The 25,688-nt window shown below is 43.4% G+C and overlaps 1 protein-coding gene across 1 annotated transcript in view; it reads left to right on the top strand.

Annotated features, from left to right (window-relative positions):
* LOC308327477 (NACHT, LRR and PYD domains-containing protein 1b allele 1-like) overlaps nucleotides 1-25,688 on the top strand; it is a 36,295-nt gene that overhangs the window by 4,510 nt on the left and 6,097 nt on the right. The window contains exons 3-12 of the mRNA XM_080780997.1: nucleotides 6,701-6,969; nucleotides 7,177-9,004; nucleotides 10,124-10,147; nucleotides 14,723-14,851; nucleotides 16,550-16,611; nucleotides 19,453-19,999; nucleotides 20,802-20,871; nucleotides 21,823-21,872; nucleotides 22,454-22,668; nucleotides 23,522-23,757. Coding sequence (XP_080637123.1) covers nucleotides 6,701-6,969; nucleotides 7,177-9,004; nucleotides 10,124-10,147; nucleotides 14,723-14,851; nucleotides 16,550-16,611; nucleotides 19,453-19,999; nucleotides 20,802-20,871; nucleotides 21,823-21,872; nucleotides 22,454-22,668; nucleotides 23,522-23,757 — 3,430 coding nt within the window. The remainder of the gene's footprint in view (nucleotides 1-6,700; nucleotides 6,970-7,176; nucleotides 9,005-10,123; nucleotides 10,148-14,722; nucleotides 14,852-16,549; nucleotides 16,612-19,452; nucleotides 20,000-20,801; nucleotides 20,872-21,822; nucleotides 21,873-22,453; nucleotides 22,669-23,521; nucleotides 23,758-25,688) is intronic.

Genomic DNA, 25,688 nt, shown 5'->3' with positions numbered 1-25,688 from the left:
TGATCGTATTATTGTAATTATGTAGCCTATACTATTTGCCTGTGTTTTTTCTTTTAATTATGCTTTTTTTTTGTGCGCCGATGGTGATGCTCCACTTGTTTCAGCCTGTAGGCCTACAGCACTTTGGTCAGCTTTTATTGTTTTAAATGTGCTATATAAATAAAGTTTGATTTAGGCCTATATTGGAGCAGGTGCTGGCAAATAACTAATTACTGTAATGCCATGCAATGAAGTTGCGCAAATGTCAACTCAATTAGCAAGCGGAGCTGCTCTCATGCACTCTGCACTGCAGTCTGCAGATCTCTTCTTAAAGTTTACTTATTATGGTTTACTTTCAACCATAAACCATAATATGATTGACAAACCTTGGATTATAATTCTTCATCGACCAACAGCGCATGCAGCATGACTATGAGGTAATTTAACTATGTGGGATTTCTCCATCGGCATCGCATGTCGATAAAAAATGGGATTTCACTAGTGGCATTATTCAGGCAATACTCAGATTGTTATAATTCCAAGTGATCTATAATCTGTGAAGTTTATATATTTTTTCCCATACGCACACTCACAGTCACATTAACTTTATGATCAATCAAATCAACCGTGGTTGATTTTATGTGTCAGGCTTGAAGAGTTCATTTATGTTACCGTTCGTTTACAATTGACAGAGGAGTAGGGGTGTCCAGCCGACAACCGTTAGCCGTTAGCCGTTTATTAATTTGTTTACCGACAACACTAACGGCTAATGGTTCACCGATAAAAAAATATATATTTTATTTTGAAGCGCCGAGAGCGGGCACCGCGGCCAAAGCTCCAAGCACACACACACACACACACACACACACACACACACACACACACACACCCTCTTTCCACCTTTACTGTCAGTGCAACCACGCATGTGCCGTGAATTACTTCCCCCAAAACAAAGACACCAAAGCAACTGCATGTAGTACTAGTGGACTGTGGAAGCAGGAGGGAAAAAGAAAAAAAGACGAAAACACACACAGCATTGCGCGCCCGCAGATCTGCCCTTCATGCAACGAACGTTGGTTCCTTAAACGGCAGATATGTCGTTTTATGGATCATAGAACGAACGTACCGGTATGCTGTTAGCTTGTTGCTAACGGGACCCCCCCCCCCCTCTCTCTCTCTGACGTTCTCTCTCTCGCTCGCGCGCGTTAGAGAGAGGCTCTCTCTAACACGTCTTTCTGTCTTTCTCTCTCTCTCTCTCTCTCTCTCTCTCTAATTCTTCCTGATCGGTCCGCGATACATATGTGCGGATAGAAGACTGTAGCCTACGCACTAGTGCACTGATTGACAGCAGGCCGCGTGTAAACGGTGTATTTGTCTATTTTTAATGCGCAAAACAGCACTTTTTTTTTCTTAACGGCTAACGGTTAATTAGCCGGCAAGTCCTGGCGGTAACCGGTTAATACAATCTTTCCTTTTGGCCATCCCTACAGAGGAGTTTGGATTATATATACTAGTCCTTACCCGTTCTGAATATATGAACAGCAAATATATATATATATATATATATATATATATATATAGAATATTAGTGGTCCATGACATGAAAATGATGTTTGACAGTCAGCAATAGTGTTGCTTATTGTAGATTAATTTTCGGATTTTCATAGACCTGGTTGCTTGTTTCCCTCTCAGTCAATGTGGCAACCCTGGTCAGTGCCGTGTTGACAATGTAGCTTAGCAGTTATCACACAACGGCTAGGAGGAGCAGCCTTCTGGCGTGGCCGCGTCATGTTTAAAAGTATTTTGCGAATGTATGGATATGGACTTATGGCTCCATCGCTGCCTCTTTCTTTAGTAGAAGTAGAATTCTAACGTGTTGCAGAGTGTTTCCCGTCCGCGCACACACACACACACACACACACACACACACACACACACACACACACACACCGCCTCCTGGCCTGAGGGGGTTGGAGTGATGTAAAAACAATATTTGAACAGTGAAAGACATCGGTAAAATCGGTAAAAAGTAGGCTAGGTTCATTCTGGGAGCGTGCAGATTTTGTTTTGCATGGAGATATGTGTGCCAATAGTGTGGCTCGTTCGGAGATAGACGACAACGGCTGTGCTGTGTATTAGGAGACACACACACACAGACGCGGTGCCAAATTGTAGTGTTGTAGTCGAGACCACCTAAAGCGAGACCAAGACAAGACCAAGACCTAGGAGGGTCGAGACCAAGACCAAGACCAATACCGATGCGAGCCTATGGGGCCGAGACCAAGACCAAGACCAAGACCTAGGAGGGTCGAGACCGAGACCAAGACCAAGACCGCTGCTAGCCTAGGGGGCCGAGACCAAGACCAAGACCAAGACCTGGAGGGTCGAGACCAAGACCAAGACCAAGACCGATGCGAGCCTAGGGGGCCGAGACCAAGACCAAGACCAGGAGGGTCGAGACCAAGACCAAGACTGCCGCGAGGCGAGACCGAGTCAAGACCAAGACTATTTTTCCCTCTTATTTGATAGGTAGTATTATTAGGTACAGATAACAATCTTGATCTGAAACACTTCCCCCAAATTAAACCATGTGCATTGCGCATGCACTGAATTAACCTGTGAACTGTGACCTCACCTGTCACACTGTCCGTCACTGTCAGTTTGACAGTTTCCGACCAAAACCTTTCAGATTAATGGCTATGGGCGTATGGCTCACCTTCAAATTAAAACAATAGTTTATTAGTTGGTTTTGGTTGCTGCTAGGGGTGCAACGGTTTTCAACCGAAAACCGAACCGTTCGGTTCCACATACACGGTTCAATGCGCTCTAATGAACCGCGCTATTTCGGTTTGCATTAATTCATTTATTACAGCTGCGAAGAATGTATTTCTCGGTCACACACTGGCCTACTTAGAAGTCTAGCACTCTATCGGTCACACACCGTCCTACTAAGAAGTCTAGCACTCTTTCGGTCACAGAAGTGTAGCACTCTGTCGGCCCACCCCCTACACACAGCCACACACACACACACACACACAGAGAGAGAGACGGCATGATGAGGAGAATCCAGCACTCGTCTTTAAACGTCGTTCTTGGAATAATTATTGATCGTCATACACAGAGACACACACAGCGGAGTAACCTCGCGCCAACAGGCTTCTAAGCACGGTCGTTGTAAGTTTGTTCAGATCTGATTCTGCATCTGCACTCGCTGTTTGAGTGCTAATTAAGAGGGAGAGTGAGAGCATAAACAACCCGCAGCAGGACATTCATTCCGTCAGAAAAGTACCAACAAAATACTCCCATGTCCAATCCATGACTGTAGATAGAAGCCCTTCTTCTAATAATATAAGCATAATATCCTTAAATCCTCATGTAGACTTATTGTAAACTTTTGTAGGCTATTTTTCTGAGACACGACGCATTCACTGTGAATGACTCCCCTCCCAGGAGGCACTCTCCTCTCCTCTTTCCTGCATGTGCTTAATGGCCCGTGTGAGCGCATAGGTGCATTTATTTCGCCTTGAAAATAATGAGGCACATTAAAATAGCAATATAAGGTATTTTTCCCCCTTTCAAGTTCAAAATAATGAAAAGGCAGAAATGCCTAATAAAATAATATATGCTAAAAAAAGAGAAGAAAAGAAAATGCTATAAATAAACTTTTTTGAGTGGTGCAAGCCACTGCCTGGCTGGCTCGCTGGGTATGAGCATGAAAACAGCGTGGTTGTTTTTCACCACCTGTGCACAACCTAACACACGCAGATTATTAACTGTATATATGATGATTTCGTGTGTGCCAGTACAGTGACACTAGTACAGTACAGTACAGTAGAGGGTACAGTAGGGCGCGTTCCTGGGGATCACTTCACAAGGGGGTATTTTTTTTTACTGTACCGAAACCGAACCGAAACCGTGGCCCCCATACCGAGGTTCGAACCGAACCGTGGTCTAACTGAACCGTTGCACCCCTAGTTGCTGCTGTTTGAGCCTTTTAGTAAATAAATCGGTAGTGAACCAACAATGTCAATGAGGCATGCATGCACGTTATACAACAAAGGATTTGCACATGATCGTTTTTATTATAGCCTGGCCCTGACAAGACATGATCACATAAGGTGGACGATGGATGGATTTTATCATTTTACTTTAGGTATAGATGTAACTAGCCCTGAAACATGACTCTCGTATAATCATCATGGCAGTCATGTTTCAGGGCTAAGATGTAACGTCAGGTAGGTGGTGGTTCTTTACTCTTCTCATGATGAAACTAAACCGAGGCGATGCTTCATAGTTCATACATATGTCGCGGTCGCGCTGCAGTGCAACGCGTTGTGAGTTGTAGATTGGCTATTTTCAGATCAGTATTCAGATCACCGCTCAACCTCGTTTATTAAAACGACTACAGGCTACAAGTTACAAGTTACAACACATTAACACAACACACATTATTAAAAAAACCCGGAAAGCTTGCAGTCTTGCACTGTTGGTAGAATATATTGAAATGTAAATGCCAGGCTGTAGCCTATGCCGGGCGCTGCATGCGTATTGCCGTGCGTAACTCTCCGCCTCCCGGCCGACACTTTATTTATTTATGCCCATTGCCTGAGACTGATATAATTTCATGATAGAATGATCATAATAACATCAACATGTGCTCTTCTTTGGACCTGTATGAACGTCATGCAGCGCTGTTCCCCTTAACAGCTGTCTTTAATTAATTAATGTGAATGGTCTCCTCTCACTCTCTCAGTCCTTGCGATCGGGTTGATATAATAGAACGTTTTGCATCTCGTCTCGAGTGGTCTCGGTGGGGGAAGAGACCCGAGACAATAAGTCCGAGACCGAGACAAGACCAAGACAAATGAGGCGCGAGACCGAGACGAGACCACAAGACAAAAAAAGGTGAGAAGCGCGAGACCGAGACCAGACCAAGACAAATGAGAGGCGAGACCGAGACGAGACCACAAGACAAAAAAAGGCGAGAAGCGCGAGACCGAGACAAGACCGAGACCACGAAAATTTGGTCTCGAGACCGGTCTCGAGACGAGACCATGTCTCGAGAACTACAACACTACCAAATTGTATAGGGCACATTTTGTTGTGTTGCAGCGGTAGCTAGAGGAAGCATGCCAGTGGGGTAACGGTGATAACGGTGGCCTGTGATGCAGGTGTCGCTAGGGGACGGAGGTGCGAGGTTATTCACTAATAAATTAATTATTAATCATTAATGTGTCAAATGGGAAAAAGGGCTCCGTTAAGACCTCCATATAATTATGGTCCATGCCTGTGTGAAAAGTGGGAGTGATTCGTGCAGTTAATGAGGAGATAATGCTCTGTCAGTGACATTCAGACAGACATTCACATATTCGATGAATTATAGTATGATTACTATAGTCACTATAGTAATGTTGTCTCAACACCTCTCCAACACAGCAGAGAATAGACTATAGTAATGTCGTCTCAACACCTCTCCAACACAGCAGAGAATAGACTATAGTAATGTCGTCTCAACACCTCTCCAACACCACACCAAGCTTCAGAAGGACTTGGACAATGGCTTTCTATACAGGGTACTGGGCTGAGATCCTCTGAGGTGAAGGAAGATTCTCAGACCAGCCCCTCTGACTAGACAATGTGTCTCACCCCACTAACCATCAAATTAGCACGGTGGCCAAACTTACATAGCCTAGTTATTATGAATATATATATATATATATATATATATATATATATATATATAGTGAAGATATGAGACACACACACACACACACACACACACACACACACACACACACAGGATAATTGGCAGTATAATCTGCATACACTATGCACTACACTTTATGAATGTGTGTAGATCAATCATTCAAAACCCACAACATACGGTAGAGGCTCTTTCTAGGGAAAACAAACAAAGAGGAAAGATATCACAATCCCTTACGATAAAAAAAATATATACATTAAACTCAAAAGCTTCATCCCTTTCCACTGAGAAACACATTATCAACAAACTTGCAATTACCTTACATCATAATAAAATAAACTATGCATGAGATGTTGACACAACAACACAAAGAAGCAGGACTTACAAAGAAACATAGCCAAGTTTTAAGCACGACTATTCACAGCTTCTTGTTTACAATCTGCAACCATCAACATGTATTCTTAATCATCTTGACATAAACTCATGAAAGAATATATACTGCATCAACAATGTGCTTATATGTGTATCTGAAAATCTACAATGAAAGTAAAGCATTTTTACCATCAAGATCTCTTTAAAGAAACCCCACAAACACAGTGTAACCCTTGACCCCCAGAAAATGGCACTCTTTGCGGATTCAGTGAGCACTTACTATGAGACCTAGCAGATCATGTCTGTCTGTCTGTGTGTGTGTGTGTGTGTCCCCTTTGTGCCCATATATGGAGCTGAGTGATTTGTTTGTGATTGATGCAACACACTCCATATTTGGACGTATAGCTGCTTTGGGGACTCCTTATATGGTTACGGCTAAGTTAAAAACTTAACTTAAAAATAACTTAACTTAAAAAAATAACTTCAAAATAAATCTTAAAAAAACCCAAAAATGTACGAGCTGCGTTCGTTTCCTGCGTTTGCGCGTCTTACTGGTAAAGTAACAGATTTACATAGAACTGCAGGCATATTTGCCACTGGGCTACATGTAGGTACATATAATAAATATTGTGTTCATGTCCACAGTGTTGTGACTGAGCAGAACCCTGGACTGAAGACACCCAGTCAAACCACACCTGGACTGAAGACACCCAGTCAAACCACACCTGGACTGAAGACACCCAGTGAAACCACACCTGGACTGAAGACACCCAGTCAAACCACACCTGGACTGAAGACACCCAGTCAAACCACACCTGGACTGAAGTCACCCAGTCAAACCACACCTGGACTGAAGACACCCAGTCAAACCACACCTGGACTGAAGACACCCAGTCAAACCACACCTGGACAAGGTAAAATATGCTAATACATTGGATGTTCTAACTATTGTCTGTATCAACAATTTTATTCAAGTGCAAATAATGAAGCTAAACAACTTTAAACTTTGGACAAAATCAACTGGTAGCCTATTGTGTTGTTATTTTTGGCTGTTCTTTTTAACAAATTGTGCCGTAAAGGTGTATAGTTATAATAAAACATACATTTTCTTCTCATTTCAGATGTCTGTCTGCAGGTTGATTTGAACGATTATAAGGTCAGTTTGAAGGTCAGTTTGGACAGTCATGATGGAGTGAAAAACCACATGACGGAAGAGTCTGGAGACTCCCACACCAGCACCTACTCAGAGCTCTACATCTCAGCGGGACAGAGTGAAGGGGTTAATAGCCAACATGAGGTGATACAGCTTGAGAGAACTTCCAACATGAAGACCTTCCATGACGATGCAATCAACTGCTGTAAAGTCTTTAAGATCATCCTCCCTGGCAGAGAGAAACCCAGCGAAACAGTTCTGACAAATGGCATCGCTGGCATCGGAAAAACATTCTCTGCGCGCAAGTTTGCTCTGGGCTGGGCAAGAGGTTTGGAGAATCAAGATATAGATCTCCTGGTTCCCTTTTCATTCCGGGAGCTGAACTTGGTCAGAGATAAGCGGTACAGTCTTCTCAACCTGATCCATGATTTCCACCCAACGTTAAAGAAGGTCACAGAAGAGCAGCTCGCTGCCTGGAAAGTTTGCTTCATCCTCGATGGCCTCGATGAAAGCAGGTCTCCGTTGCACTTCGACAAAAATGAAATCATCTCTGATGTCACAGTGACATCATCGGTGGATGCTCTGTTGACAAACCTCATCAAGAGGAATCTGCTCCCCTCGGCCCTCCTCTGGATAACCACCAGACCTGCAGCAGCCAATCGGATCCCTCCTGCATGTGTTGACATGGTGACAGAAATGCGAGGGTTCACAGACCCCCAGAAGGAGAAGTACTTCAGGAAGAGATTCAGTGAAGAGAAGCTGGCCGACAGAGTCCTCTCACACTTGAAGACATGGAGGAGCCTCCACATCATGTGTTACATCCCACTCTTCTGTTGGATCATTGCTACCGTTCTGCTGGACATGTTGAGGACACACACCACGATAGGACAGCTGCCCACGACCCTGACTGAGATGTGCTGCCACTTCCTGTTGGTTCAGACAAACACGAAGAAGCAGAAGTATGACGAGACTCATGATGTGAACAAGAAAGAAACAGAAAAGGGGACTCAACAGCAGCTCACTAAAACTGACAGGGATGTTCTTCTGAACCTGGGCAAGCTGGCGTTTAAACACCTGAAGAAAAGTAGCATCATGTTCTACCAAGAAGACCTGGAAGAGTGTGGTCTTGATGTGAAAGACGCCGCGCTGTACTCAGGAGTGTGCACACAGATCTTCAAAACAGAGAGTGTGCTGTTCCAGAAAACGGTCTACAGCTTTGTTCATCTGATCATCCAGGAGTTTCTGGCTGCAGTCTACCTGTTCCACTGTTTCACACAGAGGAACATGGAGGTCCTGAAGCCATTCCTGGGATATAGATACAACAGTAACAGCTCCCTCTCAGACTTCCTGGAAGCTGCTATCAAAAAATCCCTGGAGAGTAAAAATGGCCACCTGGACCTCTTAGTCCGCTTCCTTCATGGCCTCTCACTGCAGTCCAACCAGAGTCTGTTAGGAGACCTGCTGGGTCACACAGAGAACAGTCCCGAGGAGATCCAGAAAGCCACCCGGAACCTGAAGAAGATGTTAACTGATGGTGATGCCTCTCCTGACAGATGTATCAACATCTTCCACTGTCTGATGGAGATGAACGACCACTCATTACATCAGGAGATCCAACAGTTCCTGAAGTCAGAGAACAGAACAGAGAAACTGTCTGAGACCCAGTGTTCAGCTCTGGCCGTCATGCTGCAGATGTCAGAGGAGGTTCTGGAGGAGTTGGACCTGGACAAATACAACGCATCAAAGGAGGGGCGAAGGAGTCTGGTCCCAGCTGTGAGGAACTGCAGAAAGGCTCGGTTAGTAGTCAACACATTGACTTGACTGCCAATCACGTCATGTTACGTCGCATCGAATCCATCGCTTGACTGCCAAGCACGCAGTATTGTGTCCTATGGTCTTTTCAGTGGATTAGTATAGATGGTGCTCTTCATCAACGTACTGTATGAATGATGCTAGGTTGATAGGCAACAGATAAAACCAGAAATGAACCAGAAGTGAAAGTCTGCCTCCCGTCCACCTCAATTTAAACAGAAATGTGCTTTGGATAAAGGTGATACATAATGCACCATTTACAATGACGCAGCATTTTATACAGCCGGTTCCATGTTTTCCCGATCTCAACCCTGTCTGCATGCACAGTACTGCTTCAATGTCAACCCTGTCTGCATGCATATGACTGCTTCAATGTCAACCCTGTCTGCATGCACAGGACTGCTTCAATGTCAACCCTGTCTGCATGCATATGACTGCTTCAATGTCAACCCTGTCTGCATGCGCAGGACTGCTTCAATGTCTTCACAATAAAAGCATGCAGCTTTCACAAGTTGGCCCATAATTAAGACAAGGAAAAGGATTAAGAATTCTGTGGCATTCCACAGCATTTTTTTCCAAAATGTAAAACAAATCTATAATATGGAATTAATTTGGTTAATGGTAATGGAGAAATTGTAAAAGTTGTAACTTTATTAATCCCAAAGTTATTCCCAATAGGAATAAAGTCTGTTATTCTATGACTATGGGCTGCGGCAATCATTTAGAAGAAAAAAAAGGAAAATAACTAAAATTTTCATTTTTTGGAACCATGAACTTTAGTTATATATTGAATGATGAACTGGGGGGGGGGGGATTATTCCATTACTATTCCAGAGGTTCTCAACCCGTGGGTCGCGACCCCTCGGGTGTCCCCAAATTATTTTCCAAAACATAATTTGCAGTCAATTTGTATTGGGGGTGGGGGTGGGGGGAGCGGGCCAAAGCATCCATGGGGGTCCCCGGCCAAAAAGGTTGAGAACCCCTGGTCTATTCCACAATACTGTTTATGTCTGGATAACTAGATAGGAGATGTTTTAGTTAACTTCCATGACGGTGAACTGGGTATTTGTTTTGATCATCTCTTATTTAATCTGCATTTACAGACTTGCTGGCTGTGGGCTCAGAAGGCCAGGTGTTGAAGCTGTGTCTTCAGCTCTCAGCTCTAATCCTTCCCATTTGAGAGAACTGGACCTCAGTGAAAACGACCTGCAGGACTCAGGACTAGAGGAGCTGCTCTGTGCTTCACTGAAGAGCCCACACTGTAGACTGGAAGTTCTAAAGTAAGATACATTTAACACTTTTATTATGATCACTTCTGTTTTATTATGTACTGTATTATGTGAATATAATATGAATGCTGTGGTGAGAATGTATTAATAAGCTTGATGGTGAGACATGGTAGGTGAATAGGAGAAAAAAGTTAACTAATAGCTATCACAATGAAACTTCTCCAGTTGATTAATTATATTAAGACTAAGATATGTTTAAATATGCAAATTAAGCATTATATGTGCTAATTAGCATACATTCCGGGACGATAAATCTGAATATCGTTCAAGGAGGTATTTTTCCATATACATGATCACCTCGGTCGGCCAGCTAAAGACATCTCCCTCCACAGAAGCGCAGTGATGCCTGATTTATTCTTCGTCGTACAACGTGTTCCATGCTGAAAATGGCTGATCTACAAGCTCACAACGTGTTGCGTCCGTGACGCGTTGTGAGCGTCTAGATCAGCTATTTTCAGCACGCGGAGATATGCAGGCTGTGAGAACTGAACTGAGAACTGAGAGCCTTCACAATAAAAGCATGCAGCTTTCACAAGTTGGCCCATAATTAAGACAAGGAAAAGTATGAAGAATTCTGTGGCATTCCACATTGCAAAAGAGCTATTTTTTCCAAAATGTAAAAAATATATATAATAAGGAATTCATTTGGTTAATGGTAATGGAGAAATTGTAAAAGTTGTAACTTTATTAATCCCAAAGTTATTCCCGAACCCTACAAACCCTCCCGCGCACTCAGATCAGCCAACGCAGGGAAGCTGGAAGTACCCTCACTAAAAACGCCGGGACAACAACGCTCCACACGTCCCAAACTCTTCTCCCTTCTGGCTCCAAAACTGTGGAATGCACTTCCCATTGCAGTCAGAACTGCAGCATCACTCCCAATCTTCCGCCGTAGTCTGAAAACCCACCTTTTCAGACTCCATCATGGCCCATAGCACTTACCCCACCCCCTTAGATAGCATTTATGTAGACTTAGATAGCATTTGATACAGACTTATAGCATGTTATGTTGACAGCACTATAATTGCATTGTATGTAGTCATAGCATGTCATAGTACATATGTATAGCATAGTAGTATTATGTATAGTTTATATGTATAGTTTCATTATATAGATATTCCACCGTTACTTTCTTAGCTTACGCATGTTTCATGATAAATGTTTTTATGTGATGTATTGCGATGCTTTTTTGTTCTTGCTTAATGTAAATCGCTCTGGATTAAGAGCGTCTCTAAATGCCTAAATTGTAAATTGTAGAAATAAAGTATGCAGTTCTATGGCTATGGGCTGCGGCAATAATTTAGAAAAACAAAAAGCAAAAAAAAAAGGAAAAATAACTAAAATAGTTCATTTTTTGGAACCATGAACTTTAGTTCAAAATGATTAACTATGAACTGAACTAGTTAATGTTTAAATGTTTGAACTGTGAACTGAACTAGTTCATAAAAAAGATGAACTTTCCAAACACATGGCTGACTTCAAATTATTCCGCCAAATTATTCCATTACTTATTCCATTACTATTCCAGGGGTTCTCAACCCGTGGGTCGCGACCCCTCGGGGGTCCCCAAATTATTTTCCAAAAAATAATTTGCAATTCAGTTTGTATTGGGGGGGGGGGGGGGGGGGGGTCTATTGTGGTCTATTCCACAATACTGTTTATGTCTGGATAACTAGATAGGAGCTGTTTTAGTTAACTTCCATGACGGTGAACTAGGTATCATTTTGTATTGATAATCTCTTATTTAATCTGCATTTACAGACTTGCTGGCTGCTATCTCAGTAAGACAGGTGTTGAAGCTGTGTCTTCAGCTCTCAGCTCTAATCCTTCCCATTTGAGAGAACTGGACCTCAGTGAAAACGACCTGCAGGACTCAGGACTAGTGGAGCTGCTCTGTGCTTCACTGAAGAGCCCACACTGTAGACTGGAAGTTCTAAAGTAAGATACATTTACCACTTTTATTATGATCACTTCTGTTTTATTATGTACTGTATTATGTGAATATAATATGAATGCTGTGGTGAGAATGTATTAACCCATTTTGGGGCGGGAACCCTTTTTGGTGTTAGCATTATGTTATGCTTTAGCTATTGAAAAATAGCAGATCTACAAGCTCGTAGCGCGCCACCGAGTGTCTCGCTACGAGCTTGTAGGTCTTCTATTTTTGAAGAATCGAAGAACGACTGACATAGAAACATAGCTTTTTCAGAAAGCTGTCGGGATGTAGAAGACATTTTTAGAATCTGATCTCAGGTCAAAATAAGCTTGATGGTGAGACATGGTAGGCAAATAGGAGAAAAAAGTTAACTAATAGCTATCACAATGAAACTTCTCCAGTTGATTAATTATATTAAGACTAAGACTTTTTTAAATATGCAAATTAGGCATTATATGCGCTAATTTGCATACATTCCGGGACAATAAATCTGAAGATCGGATAAAGCCAGGTTCAAAAGTATGGTTTCATTTTGTTGACATATTAGAGACAAGGACAATTAGGGGATTTTCGATATCTCTAATTATCACTCCACAAATCAAAAAATAGTGTCAACAGGCATAAAAAAAACAAATGTTTGCCATGTTTTACGAATAAAATGTGATGTAAATCAGGCTGTGAATGAGAAATCAACGAACCCTTCTGTAAGTTCCTGCAGAATATAGTTATGAATAAGACTGGAAAGTTGTGTGTATGTGACTGTGTAGGTGTATGTGAGTGCAACTGAAGTGGAGATTCTTTGTCCCAGGTATGAGGAAAACTCATTTTGAGAAAACGGCCTTTAAAGATTTGTATTGTAAAATTCCAAAACGTTTTATTTGAAGCCACTATTATGAGACAAAATATCTCATCCAAACCTTGGCAACAACATATAATGCCATATATCATTACACTTCCTTTGTACAAAAGAACCAATCATGAAAATAGAGAGGGTGGATTTTCACCCAGCAAAACGAGCTGTCATTGGCTAAAATAAATTACTAAAATAAACATCTAAATCTGTAGTTTGAATGTTTATTTTGCTTTATTTTGAAAGAAAACATGTTTAGGAAGCAAAATAGCAAAAAATTGAAAAATCATGATTTCACTTGCCATGTCTCGCCTTAAATGCTTGTTCCAACCCGTCACTTATGTTCTTAGTTGGCCGCTAAAAAAACAAACATCTGAGAGGTTATGATCTTCTTTTTCATAATATTGGGGGAAATCAAACTAACATTCAGTCTTCATAGTCTTTGATATCTAAATTGTTATCTTCCTGTCATTCTGTGCTGTCATGGTGTTGTCTATTCCACACTCTGCTGCTCTAAATACTAGATAACTAGATTTGTTCCAGTTAACTTACATGACGGTGAACTATAGGTATCATTCATTTTGTATTGATAATCTCTTATTTAATCTGCATTTACAGACTTGTTGGCTGTAAACTCAGTAAGACAGATGTTGAAGCTGTGTCTTCAGCTCTCAGCTCTAATCCTTCCCATTTGAGAGAACTGGACCTCAGTGAAAACAACCTGCAGGACTCAGGACTAGTGGAGCTGCTCTGTGCTTCACTGAAGAGCCCACACTGCAGACTGGAAGTTCTAAAGTAAGATACATTTACCACTTTTATTTTGATCACTTCTGTTTTATTATGTACTGTATTATGTGAATATAATATGAATGCTGTGGTGAGAATGTATTAATAAGCTTGATGGTGAGACATGGTAGGTGAATAGGGGAAAAAAGTTAACTAATAGCTATCACAATGAAACTTCTCCAGTTGATAAATTATATTAAGACTAAGATTTTTTGTATTACAAGTTTTCTGAAATGATATGTTTAAATATGCAAATAAGGCATATGTGCTGATTTGCATACATTCCGGGACGATAAATCTGAAGATCAGATAAAGCCAGGTTCAAAAGTATGGTTTCATTTTGTTGACATATTGGAGACAAAGACAATTATCACTTGTTTAGTATGTACTGTATTATGTTAATATAATATGAATGCTGTGGTAAGAATGTATTAATAAGCTTGATATCATGGTAACCCAAGCCTATGTGCCTGAGTAGACGTTAAAATTACCCCAAGCATGTTTCAAAGTGTAAAATCTCTTTAAGGCGATTGTATCGGCTACTTCATCATATAACAGCGTTTCTCACAACGCGTTGAGGAGTTTGTAGATCTGCTATTTTTGTCTTGTGACCCGTTATCCACAGTTATCAAGCTTCTTAATCATATTATATTAACACTTTAAGGGCTATAGAATAATATAATTAGACCACCTAGGCTGACGGGATTGATCAATTACCTTTGGAGGCAACGGCCTCGTCACCAGGTCCACGACAAATCCGCTCTTTTATAATTATTAAAAAACGGCGAATTAAACATTTATTAATTCATTTATTTATGTATGTTTTAATCTGGTGTTTCAGTCTGGCTCACTGCGGCCTGTCAGAGAGATGCTGTGAAGCTCTGACCTCAGCTGTAAACTCTAATCCCTCCCTAAGAGAGTTGGACCTGAGCCTCAACGTGGTGAATGATTCAGTTCTGGAGAACTGCAAGTGAGTAGACTTGGGCTGTGTCCATGTTGGGCAGTGCAGTGTTTCCCTTAACAGTGTATCTCTGACACAAAGGGCCCTATCTTGCGTCAGGGGCACTTCCTCCGTCATTTGGGGGTTTAGCATTGTGTAAGAGGCGTTCCACCATTAAATTAGCTATCTTATGAATGTCTAAATCCTTAAAACACCTCCGCTACCCGTTACATTATGCATATAGGTGTGGTTTGGGCGTTACGCAATTTAAACCAATCAGTGTGCCAGGTACCATAATCCATTATATCTGGAGTGAACCTTATGGAAGAGCAACGTGTGCTGCCTTGGAATACATTTAAATTAGATACAGAGGGTTGTTGTGTGTGTTCACATTACGGGTGGTTTGAAGAGACGATTTCCGTTGTCCTAAACCTGTGTGCATAAGATAGCAAATATAGGGAAAGCGCATCAACACGTGTACAGACACACCTCCAGCCGCAAACATGTATAGTGGGTTGTGTGGCCGCAAGATAACGTTTACGCATAGTGGAAGCTCCTAAATGAGTAATTCACGTAAAGTGTTTAATGCATGGGATACGATACAGCCCAAAGTCACAAATCATGAGAAGAACAACAGCACAATGCAGTGCCTCAAAGAAACTCTAGGATAGCAGACGTAAACAATAAACATCTGTCTAAACAACAATATATGTGCATCACGAAGGTATAAAAGGACAGTGGAGTGCTATAGGGGTTAAGGTGGAGTCTGAGGAGATGATGAGATCCAAACTGGGCAGCAGTGAGTATGTCTGGATGAGCTGCAGGGCCAAGATAATGACAGGAGAATCACTGTAGTGTCAGCTAGTGGAGACGTTGTGTTAGACAGTCAGACATTGGCTACGTTTACATCCCCTTTTCATTCCGAATAGAAGTTCAATCCTATTAAACGTTGTTATGTAAACGCCTACAAAAACTTACATCCGAATGAAAACGCTCGATGCGATTTCAAAACCATTCCGATGTCACTGGCCGGATTACTCCGATGTTCAATGCGATTGAAAGAAAATTGGACTCATATATACACTGTTTCGGATGTAATTTCATTCTGGTCTTTCTGAGCATGCTCATTTCCTAGGCGCTCCAACTCCAAGGCGCTCATATCCGAGGCGCGCCGAGGAGTTTGCACATAGAGCGGTTATTTCGTGCATTTTGCAGCTCCGAAAAAAGAAAAAAAAACGTGGAGCAGCAGCAGTGATGATGATCCCCCTGATCTGTGAGTGTTCAAAGGATGCCAGGAACACTTCTGAAGTATTTTATTCGGAAGTATTTATTCGGAATGATCACCCTTCATGTAAACGTAGCCATTGATGCATTGTTGTTCTACTTCCTACAGAGTGAAACACTGTAGTGTCAGCTAGTGGAGAGTGGAGACGTTGTGTTAGACAGTTAGACATTGATGCATTGTTGTTCTACTTCCTACATAGTGAAACACTGTAGTGTCAGCTAGTGGAAACGTTGTGTTAGACAGTCAGACATTGATGCATTGTTGTTCTACTTCCTACAGAGTGAAACACTGTAGTGTCAGCTAGTGGAGACGTTGTGTTAGACAGTCAGACATTGATGCATTGTTGTTCTACTTCCTACAGAGTGAAACACTGTAGTGTCAGCTAGTGGAGACGTTGTGTTAGACAGTTAGACATTGATGCATTGTTGTTCTACTTCCTACAGAGTGAAACATGGAGGAGAAGATTGGCTTACTAATCCTCAACTGAGTCAACTCAGTACAAAACGTGAGTATTTGTGTCTACATTAACATTTTTTACACTGTTGTATACTTGGTTGATGTCGTCCTGAAAACTCTTGTGCTCTCTACTCTCTGCTCTTGGCCTGGTCCTTAACACCATCAAGATGAGATCATGTGGTTTGACAGAAACAATGGGCCTCATTCACTAACCTGGTCGTAAACTAGGGTTGGGTGACGATACGAATACATCGTCAATCGCGAATATACAAATCCAATCGCCGAATATTTTTATTAGGCGATTTTTCGGGACGATTTTTAACCTTTAAGTGTGAGCAACATGTGAATCAATTTGGGCCAGGAAAGTATTAACAGCGGCAGTTATAATGGTATGGTCCCACTGAGTCCCCGCAGCCGTGATGCTCAGTTGCTCTCAGTGACTCACAGTGTGAGCCGAGGGACCGAGCCGAGGAAGGCTACTGTTACTGTACTGTAGCCTACATTTTGTTTACGCTCCGGAGTCCAGACCAATGCAGTTTAATAATATACAGTCACAACAGAATGACAATGCTGTCTCGTGTCTCATCACAATCCCAATGCGCCACCCGTGAAGTCGGGGGGGGAAAAAAACAGGCTGGTAGTGTTGTTAGTATAGATGAAGTTCAGTGGGTCGAATCATTAGCTACACGCTAAGCTAACGATCCCTGAGCCTATACTGTATAGGCTTGGGGATCGTTAGCTTAGCGTTAGCTTAGCGTTAAGCTACTGACTCAACCCACTGAACTGCATCTCCGCCTGTAATCCAAGTTATTTTTTTATTGACAACGTGAATGAACCCCGACACCAGCGCTGCAAAACTAGACAGATCTACAAGCTCTCAGCGAACGGTGCTGCAGAAACGGGCAGGACGCGGCGCCTTGAGAGCCTGTGGATCAGCAGCAGCATGTGGGCGCGCCTCTGAGCCTCCAACGCCGGTGCGGGGAGGCAAGACTTCTCCAGGAGACGTTACTAGGGCAGGCAGGCTACATGTTTAACACTGTCACCAGCCAGTGGTTGTGATGTTAGCTTAGCTTGCAGCTGCTTGTCCGTTCCAACTTCACTTCATCTAAACTTATTTCTTATTTTGTTACCCCGTGGCTGCGCAGTTGTGCTGCAAAAACAGACGGATCTACAAGCTCTCAACGCGTAGCGAACAGAGCTGCAAAAACAGGCAGGAGGCGGCGCCTTCAGAGCTTGTAGATCTGGCTTTTTGCGACCTGCAGTGAGCTGTTCTCACTTTACTTTTATGACACGAATACATCGTTAATCGCCGATTCTTGGTCAGACGATAGGCGATTGAATAAAATTGGCATATCGCCCAACCTTATCGTAAACAACATGTATTTAGTCTATATTGGCATAAGTTCAGTTCTGACGTGCGATGCATGAAAGGTGGTGCAGAGCCGTGATGTGTGCAGATCACAGGTGGACCTCGTTTTGGTTTGAAAGTCACAAGTGACCTCCCGTGTCGATCATTGGCATGGTTCCACGCTCCATTTAACACCATACAAGACAACTGTAAATATAAATCACACCTGTGTGAACTGAGCGGTGCAACTATACATTTACTGTTATAGTTACTGTACTGCACTGTGCTCTGTACTGTATTGTAGTGTACTGTGCTCTGTACTGTATTGTAGTGTACTGTGCTCTGTACTGTATTGTAGTGTACTGTGCTCTATTCTGTACTTTGATTATTTTGGGGGGGAAATAGTTCGTTACCGTGTGTTAGACGACACATACACAGAGAGACAGACAGGTACACACAGAGACAGACAGGTACACACAGAGACAGACGGGTACACACAGACAGACAGGTACACACAGAGACAGACCGGTACACAGAGACAGACAGGTACACAGAGAGACAGACGGGTACACATAGAGACAGACGGGTACACACAGAGACAGACAGGTACACAGAGAGACAGACAGGTACACAGAGAGACAGACAGGTACACAGAGAGACAGACAGGTACACAGAGAGACAGACAGGTACACATAGAGACAGACAGGTACACAGAGAGACAGACAGGTACACACAGAGACAGACAGGTACACAGAGAGACAGACAGGTACACAGAGAGACAGACATGTACACAGAGACAGACAGGTACACAGAGAGAAAGACAGGTACACATAGAGACAGAGAGATTTACACAGAGAGACAGACAGGTACACACAGAGACAGACATACAGAGAGACAGACAGGTACACAGAGAGACAGACGGGTACACAGAGAGACAGGCAGGTGCACACACAGACAGACAGGTACACACACAGACAGACAGGTATACAGAGAGACAGACAGGTATACAGAGAGACAGACAGGTACACAGAGAGACAGACACAGAGACAGACCGGTACACATAGAGACAGACAGGTACACAGAGAGACAGACAGGTACACACAGAGACAGACACATAGAGATGGGGGGGGGGGGGGGGTTGTCCCCAGATTATTGTGGGGGGTCCCCAGATGGCCAAATTGGCCAAAAATGTCAAATACTGTAAGAAAGTGGAAAATATTGTGAAAATAGCAGATCTACAAGCTCACAATGCCTCAAACTAAATGGAATGCCTACAATTCCAAGTGCTTGTCAATGTTGATTATTTTGGGGGGGTCCTCCGTTCAAACTGGACGTATATGATTATTTTGGGGGGTCCTCAGTTCAAATATGATTGTTTTGGGGGGTCCTCAGTTCAAATATGATTATTTTGGGGGGACTAAAACTGTTAACACTGCAGTGTGTGTGTGAGTGTGAGTGTGAGTGTGAGTGTGAGTGTGAGTGCATGCTAGTGTCAGTCAGTGAATGATGTATATAATGTTTACTGTGTTGTTTTCTCATCAGATTTCCAGCGTCTCACACTGGACTCAAACACAGCACACTGTGACCTCTCTCTGTCTGAGGACAACAGGAAGGTCACACTGGGGTCACAGAGGTCAGGGGGTCAGTGTCCTCCTGATCAACCAGACAGGTTTGATGTCTATGAACAAGTTCTGAGTTCACAGAGTGTGACTGGACGCTGTTCCTGGGAGGTAGAGTGCAGTGGATGGGTTCAGATAGCAGTGGCTGACGGAACAATCAGCAGGAAAGGAGATGGTCGTGAATGTTGGTTTGGAGGGAATGATAAGTCCTGGCGTCTGACCTGTGATGGTGTTCATGGTTACAGTTACTATGTCAGACACAACGGACAGACGACTGTCCTCCCTGTCAGAGCCTCTGAAGGCTCCAACAGAGTATCAGTGTATGTGGACCGTCCCGCTGGGACTCTGTCCTTCTACACAGTGTGCTCTGACTCACTGAGACACCTGTACACCTTCCAGACCAGGTCCACTGGACCTCTCTATGCTGGGTTCAGGTTATCCTCCTCCTCCTCAGTGTGTCTGTGTGAGCAGTAAGTATAATGGACACACACACATTTAATTCCAGACCACGTCCACACACACACACACACGTAACACACACACACACACACACACACACACACACACACACACACACACACACACACGCGTAACACACACACACACACACACACACACACACACACACACACACACACACACACACACACACACACACACACACACACACACACACACACACACACACACACACACGTAATTCCAGACCAGGTCCACTGGACCTCTCTATGCTGGGTTCTGGTTCTGGTCCTCCCTCTGCTCCTCCTCAGCGTGTCTGTGTGAGCAGTAAGTATAATGGACACACATTTAATTGTAGTCCTATTTTAGTCATTTGTACATTATTTAGTCTTAGTCGACTAAATTAAGACTCAATACAATTAAAATGTAATAAAGAAGATCGTCACTGACGGGTGAAGTGTTAGAGTCCAACCACCAGGGGGAAGAATGTCCTAAAGTCTCCACAGTGTGATTTTATTTCAACTGAGGACCCCCAAAATAATCATATTTGAATTGAGGACCCCCCCCCCCCCCCCCCCCCCCCCCCCCCCACACACACACACACACACACACACACACACACACACACACACACACACACACGACACATCTGTTTAGCATTATGTCACTCAAAGTTAACATTGGAATCTATAAGTGTGTGTGTGTGTGTGTGTGTGTGTGTGTGTGTGTGTGTGTGTGTGTGTGTGTGTGTGTGTGTGTGTGTGTGTGTGTGTGTGTGTGTGTGTGTGTGTGTGTGTGTGTGTGTGTCTCTAGACTCCATCATTCCAACATGGACACAGTGAGGACAGAACCTTCTAGACTCCATCATTCCAACATGGACATAGTGAGTACAGAACCCTCTAGACTCCATCATTCCAACATGGACATAGTGAGTACAGAACCCTCTAGACTCCATCATTCCAACATGGACATAGTGAGGACAGAACCCTCTAGACTACATCATTCCAACATGGACATAGTGAGTACAGAACCCTCTAGACTCCATCATTCCAACATGGACATAGTGAGGACAGAACCCTCTAGACTACATCATTCCAACATGGACATAGTGAGTACAGAACCATCTAGACTCCATCATTCCAACATGGACACAGTGAGGACAGAACCCTCTAGACTCCATCATTCCAACATGGACATAGTGAGGACAGAACCCTCTAGACTCCATCATTCCAACATGGACATAGTGAGTACAGAACCCTCTAGACTCCATGATTCCAACATGGACATAGTGAGGACAGAACCCTCTAGACTCCATCATTCCAACATGGACATAGTGAGGACAGAACCCTCTAGACTCCATCATTCCAACATGGACACAGTGAGGACAGAACCCTCTAGACTCCATCATTCCAACATGGACACAGTGAGGACAGAACCCTCTAGACTCCATCATTCCAACATGGACACAGTGAGGACAGAACCCTCTAGACTCCATCATTCCAACATGGACACAGTGAGGACAGAACCCTCTAGACTCCATCATTCCAACATGGACACAGTGAGGACAGAACCCTCTAGACTCCATCATTCCAACATGGACATAGTGAGGACAGAACCCTCTAGACTCCATCATTCCAACATGGACACAGTGAGGACAGAACCCTCTAGACTCCATCATTCCAACATGGACATAGTGAGGACAGAACCTTCTAGACTCCATCATTCCAACATGGACATAGTGAAGACAGAACCATCTGCTCTGCACAATAATCACAGTGACTGAAGATCAGGAAAGACACTGATCGTTTCCTGTCTGCTTTGTTGTGTCTTTCAGAGCCATTTTGAACCCAGTGTGCACGCAGAGCAGTCGACCAATCAGTACAGGTCAGTTATCCTAGTCAACCAATCACTACATGTGAGTTATCCTAGTCAACCAATCACTACAGGTGAGTTATCCTAGTCAACCAATCACTACAGGTCAGTTATCCTAGTCAACCAATCACTACAGGTCAGTTATCCTAGTCAACCAATCACTACAGGTGAGTTATCCTAGTCAACCAATCAGTACAGGTCAGTTATCCTAGTCAACCAATCAGTACAGGTCAGTTATCCTAGTCAACCAATCAGTACAGGTCAGTTATCCTAAACACAGGACAGTCAACCAGTGTTGTTTTTGGCAGCAAATTTCTATTTTAGTTTTAGTCACATTTTAGTCACCTGGAATGTCTTAGTGTTAGTCTAGTTTTAGTCGACTAAATGTCATAAGATTTTAGTAGACTAAAGTGTATTTTGAACTTGTGAAATGGGACATTCTGCAATAAGAGTACTTTTAATGTACATTTTTATGCCAATACTTTTGTACTCGAGTACATTTTTAATACGGGACTTCTACTTGTAACGGAGTACGTCTACATTGCAGTATTTATACTTTCACTTAGTACTTGTTTTTTCACCACCGGTCACAGGTTCAAGTTCACCAGGTCCGGGCTGTTCCAGTGCAGCGAGACAGCGTTGGTGTTTGAAACGACAGGCGAAGGAGAGGTCCTCTACAGGACTGTTCAGTGGGAGGAGAGATGGTTCCAGCCAACAGGAAGGACTCCTGCAGGTCCTCTGTTTGACATCCAGTGTCCTCAGAAGTCTATCTGCCAGCTACACCTGCCACACTGTGACATCACACCTGGTGAGTTATAGCTACACCTGCCACACTGTGACATCACACCTGGTGAGTTATAGCTACACCTGCCACACTGTGACATCACACCAGGTGAGTCAGCTACACCTGCCACACTGTGACATCACACCAGGTGAGTCAGCTACACCTGCCACACTGTGACGTCACACCTGGTGAGTCAGCTACACCTGCCACACTGTGACATCACACCTGGTGAGTCAGCTACACCTGCCACACTGTGACGTCACACCTGGTGAGTCAGCTACACCTGCCACACTGTGACGTCACACCTGGTGAGTCAGCTACACCTGCCACACTGTGACATCACACCTGGTGAGTCACTGTTGGATGGTCAGAGCGGCGTGATTTCATACAAAGTCAATGCAAAGACGAGAAGTTGTGCGGACGGGCATGGCGCGAACAAAGCTAACAGCCACCTGGTGTCTATATCTATAGATTTAAATGTTCCAGTTCATAGCCTACTGCAGGCCTGGTTGACTATAGATTTAAATGTTCCAGTTCATAGCCTACTGCAGGCCTGGTTGACTATAGAATATTTAAATGTTCCAGTTCATAGCCTACTGCAGGCCTGGTTGACTATAGATTGAAATGTTCCAGTTCATAGCCTACTGCAGGCCTGGTTGACTAGATTTAGAAGACATTTTGAAGCTCTTAATTGCTACTAAAATGATATATTGTTCATTTGGAGAAATCCATCAAATCATATAACAAGTAAGGCAATGAGTGAGAAGCACAGAGTGGAGTGGGTGGGGCTTAGCGGAGGGTGAAGTGGTTTAGACATTGTGTTCAGATTTGGTTTACATGGAGTGGAATCTATAACGTTATGTTATTTCCCCCACAGGTGATCTGTCCGTGGCCCACATCACAGACGAGGGTCTGGAACTCTTACAACCACAGAGAGTGACCCAGACTCATGTGGTTGTAAATGTGAACCATCTGTCTCTCTTTGGGATCCTGGAAAGAGTCTTGAGCTACTTTCAACAGAAACGTGCTCAGGTGTTGCTGCTCTGTCAAGAGTCACCGATACGGAGGACGATGAGTGTGTTACTGCTGCCCAGTAATGTGCCTTACAGAGAGGTAAATATATCTGTTAAGTAATGTGTCTTACAGAGAGGTAAATATATCTGTTAAGTAATGTGCCTTACGGAGAGGTAAATATATCTGTTAAGTAATGTCTTACAGAGAGGTAAATATATCTGTTGAAGCTGCTATAAGCAATAATATGTCAACATTGTTGACATGGACACTTTCAAAGAAACTAGAGAAACGGTTGGATGGCACTTATACAACCGCCTTCTAATGAGAGCGCAAAATCTGTCTTGGAAGAGCCACCCATTGACTAATCTAATATACGGCAACCTTCCCTGTGTTTCTTCACTAGTCCACCCATCGACTGATCTAATATACGCCAGCCTTCCCCGTGTTTCTTCACTAGTCCACCCATCGACTGATCTAATATACGGCAACCTTCCCCGTGTTTCTTCACTAATCCGATCAAGAAGAACACAGTTTGCCGCCCACTGCTACAGAGCTGACAATGAGGTTATATCTTCCCTTCTTCTCTGGAGTCCTGCCTCAAAGCAGACTAGAGGTAGAAAACTGTCGTTCCCTGATGTCATCGCTAGGGACACATGATGTCATCGCTATAGGGACACATGATGTCATCGCTATAGGGACACATGATGTCATCGCTATAGGGACACATGATGTCATCGCTATAGGGACACATGCCTCAGTCAGAAGTCTGGCATTGTGGCATTGTGACATCCATGATATTGACTGCGGTCGAAAGATTTGTTATACAGTCAAAATGATTTTCCTTGGATCATTACAGAATGAAATAGATATTTTAGAAAGCAAATCTGTTCTGAAACATTTATGTTCTATTCGATAAAGAGTGTTACCTTCACAAAAGGGTCTTTTCTGAGCTTCTGTTGCTGTCAACAACTGTTCTAATTATAAGGTATATTTCTGCTACACCGTTCTCTTTCTGGCTGATTCAGCAATACCATTGATGTCCATATAAGTGTAACAAGCCTGTATAGTATGGACACTCACACTACTAAACTTAACCAGTCAGCATTACTGTCTCTACGTCGTCCTCAGACGAGCCCTCCATCGTCGTTTCCAGTCATCCCGGTTCTCCATACATCCGGCCAGTTCGTTGGTACTTTGAACTCCTGCATCGCTCTTGAGTACATCTACGTATGTTAGCGTGGGGCGTCCTCGTGACCAGAGCACCAGTTTGCTGGCTAGCAGTTGTTGATGCCTTTGGCAGTGTCCTGCTAGTCTCATTCTCCTGGCTGCTATTTTCTGTCTCACCCTCGGTAATCCCTCATACAGAGTCTTGTTCGTGACATGTACAGTCTTGCTGATGTTAAGTACTGCACGCAGCATTCTGGTGTAGCACCCGTCAAGGGACTTCTGCAGGGTTGGCTTCAGGGTCCAGCATTCACTGCCGTATAGGAGAACAGACTCCACTGTTGCGTAGAAGAAGCTGAGTTTGATTTGTCGGTGGAGATTGGAGTTCCATACACTGGTCATGCCATTCAGGGCCCTCCATGCAAGTGCCTTCCTCACTTTCAGATCTTGCTCGTTTGAGTTGACCCATGAGCCCAGGTACTTGAAGTCCTTGACTTCCTTCAGCACAGTGCCTCCTGTTGTTGTGAGAGGTGGATGTTCCGGTGAGATGTTGTAGGTGATAACCTCAGTTTTCTTGGCATTTAGCCTAAGGCCAACATTGGCACACTCCAGCTGCATCATGTGGCCCCTAGAGGGCAGTGTTTCCCCACACCTGTTCATGTCAAGGATCCCCAAATTAACACTTTATTAGCCTGTGGAACCCCATGAGAGAAGGGGCTGTATTTTGAGTGTCTTAAGTACCAGGTCTTATTACCTAACTTGAGTAAACTAAAGACCTGGAGGCTTGATCAATGCTCTTTGGCCACTCAGAATAGCCAAATGCCATTGATCACGCCTCCAGGTCTTTAGTTTACTCAAATTAGGTA

This window comes from Protomyctophum bolini (genome assembly GCF_963924005.1).
Source record: "Protomyctophum bolini genome assembly, chromosome: 13".
Taxonomy (NCBI): domain Eukaryota; kingdom Metazoa; phylum Chordata; class Actinopteri; order Myctophiformes; family Myctophidae; genus Protomyctophum; species Protomyctophum bolini.
This window is presented reverse-complemented; position numbering and strand designations above follow the sequence as displayed.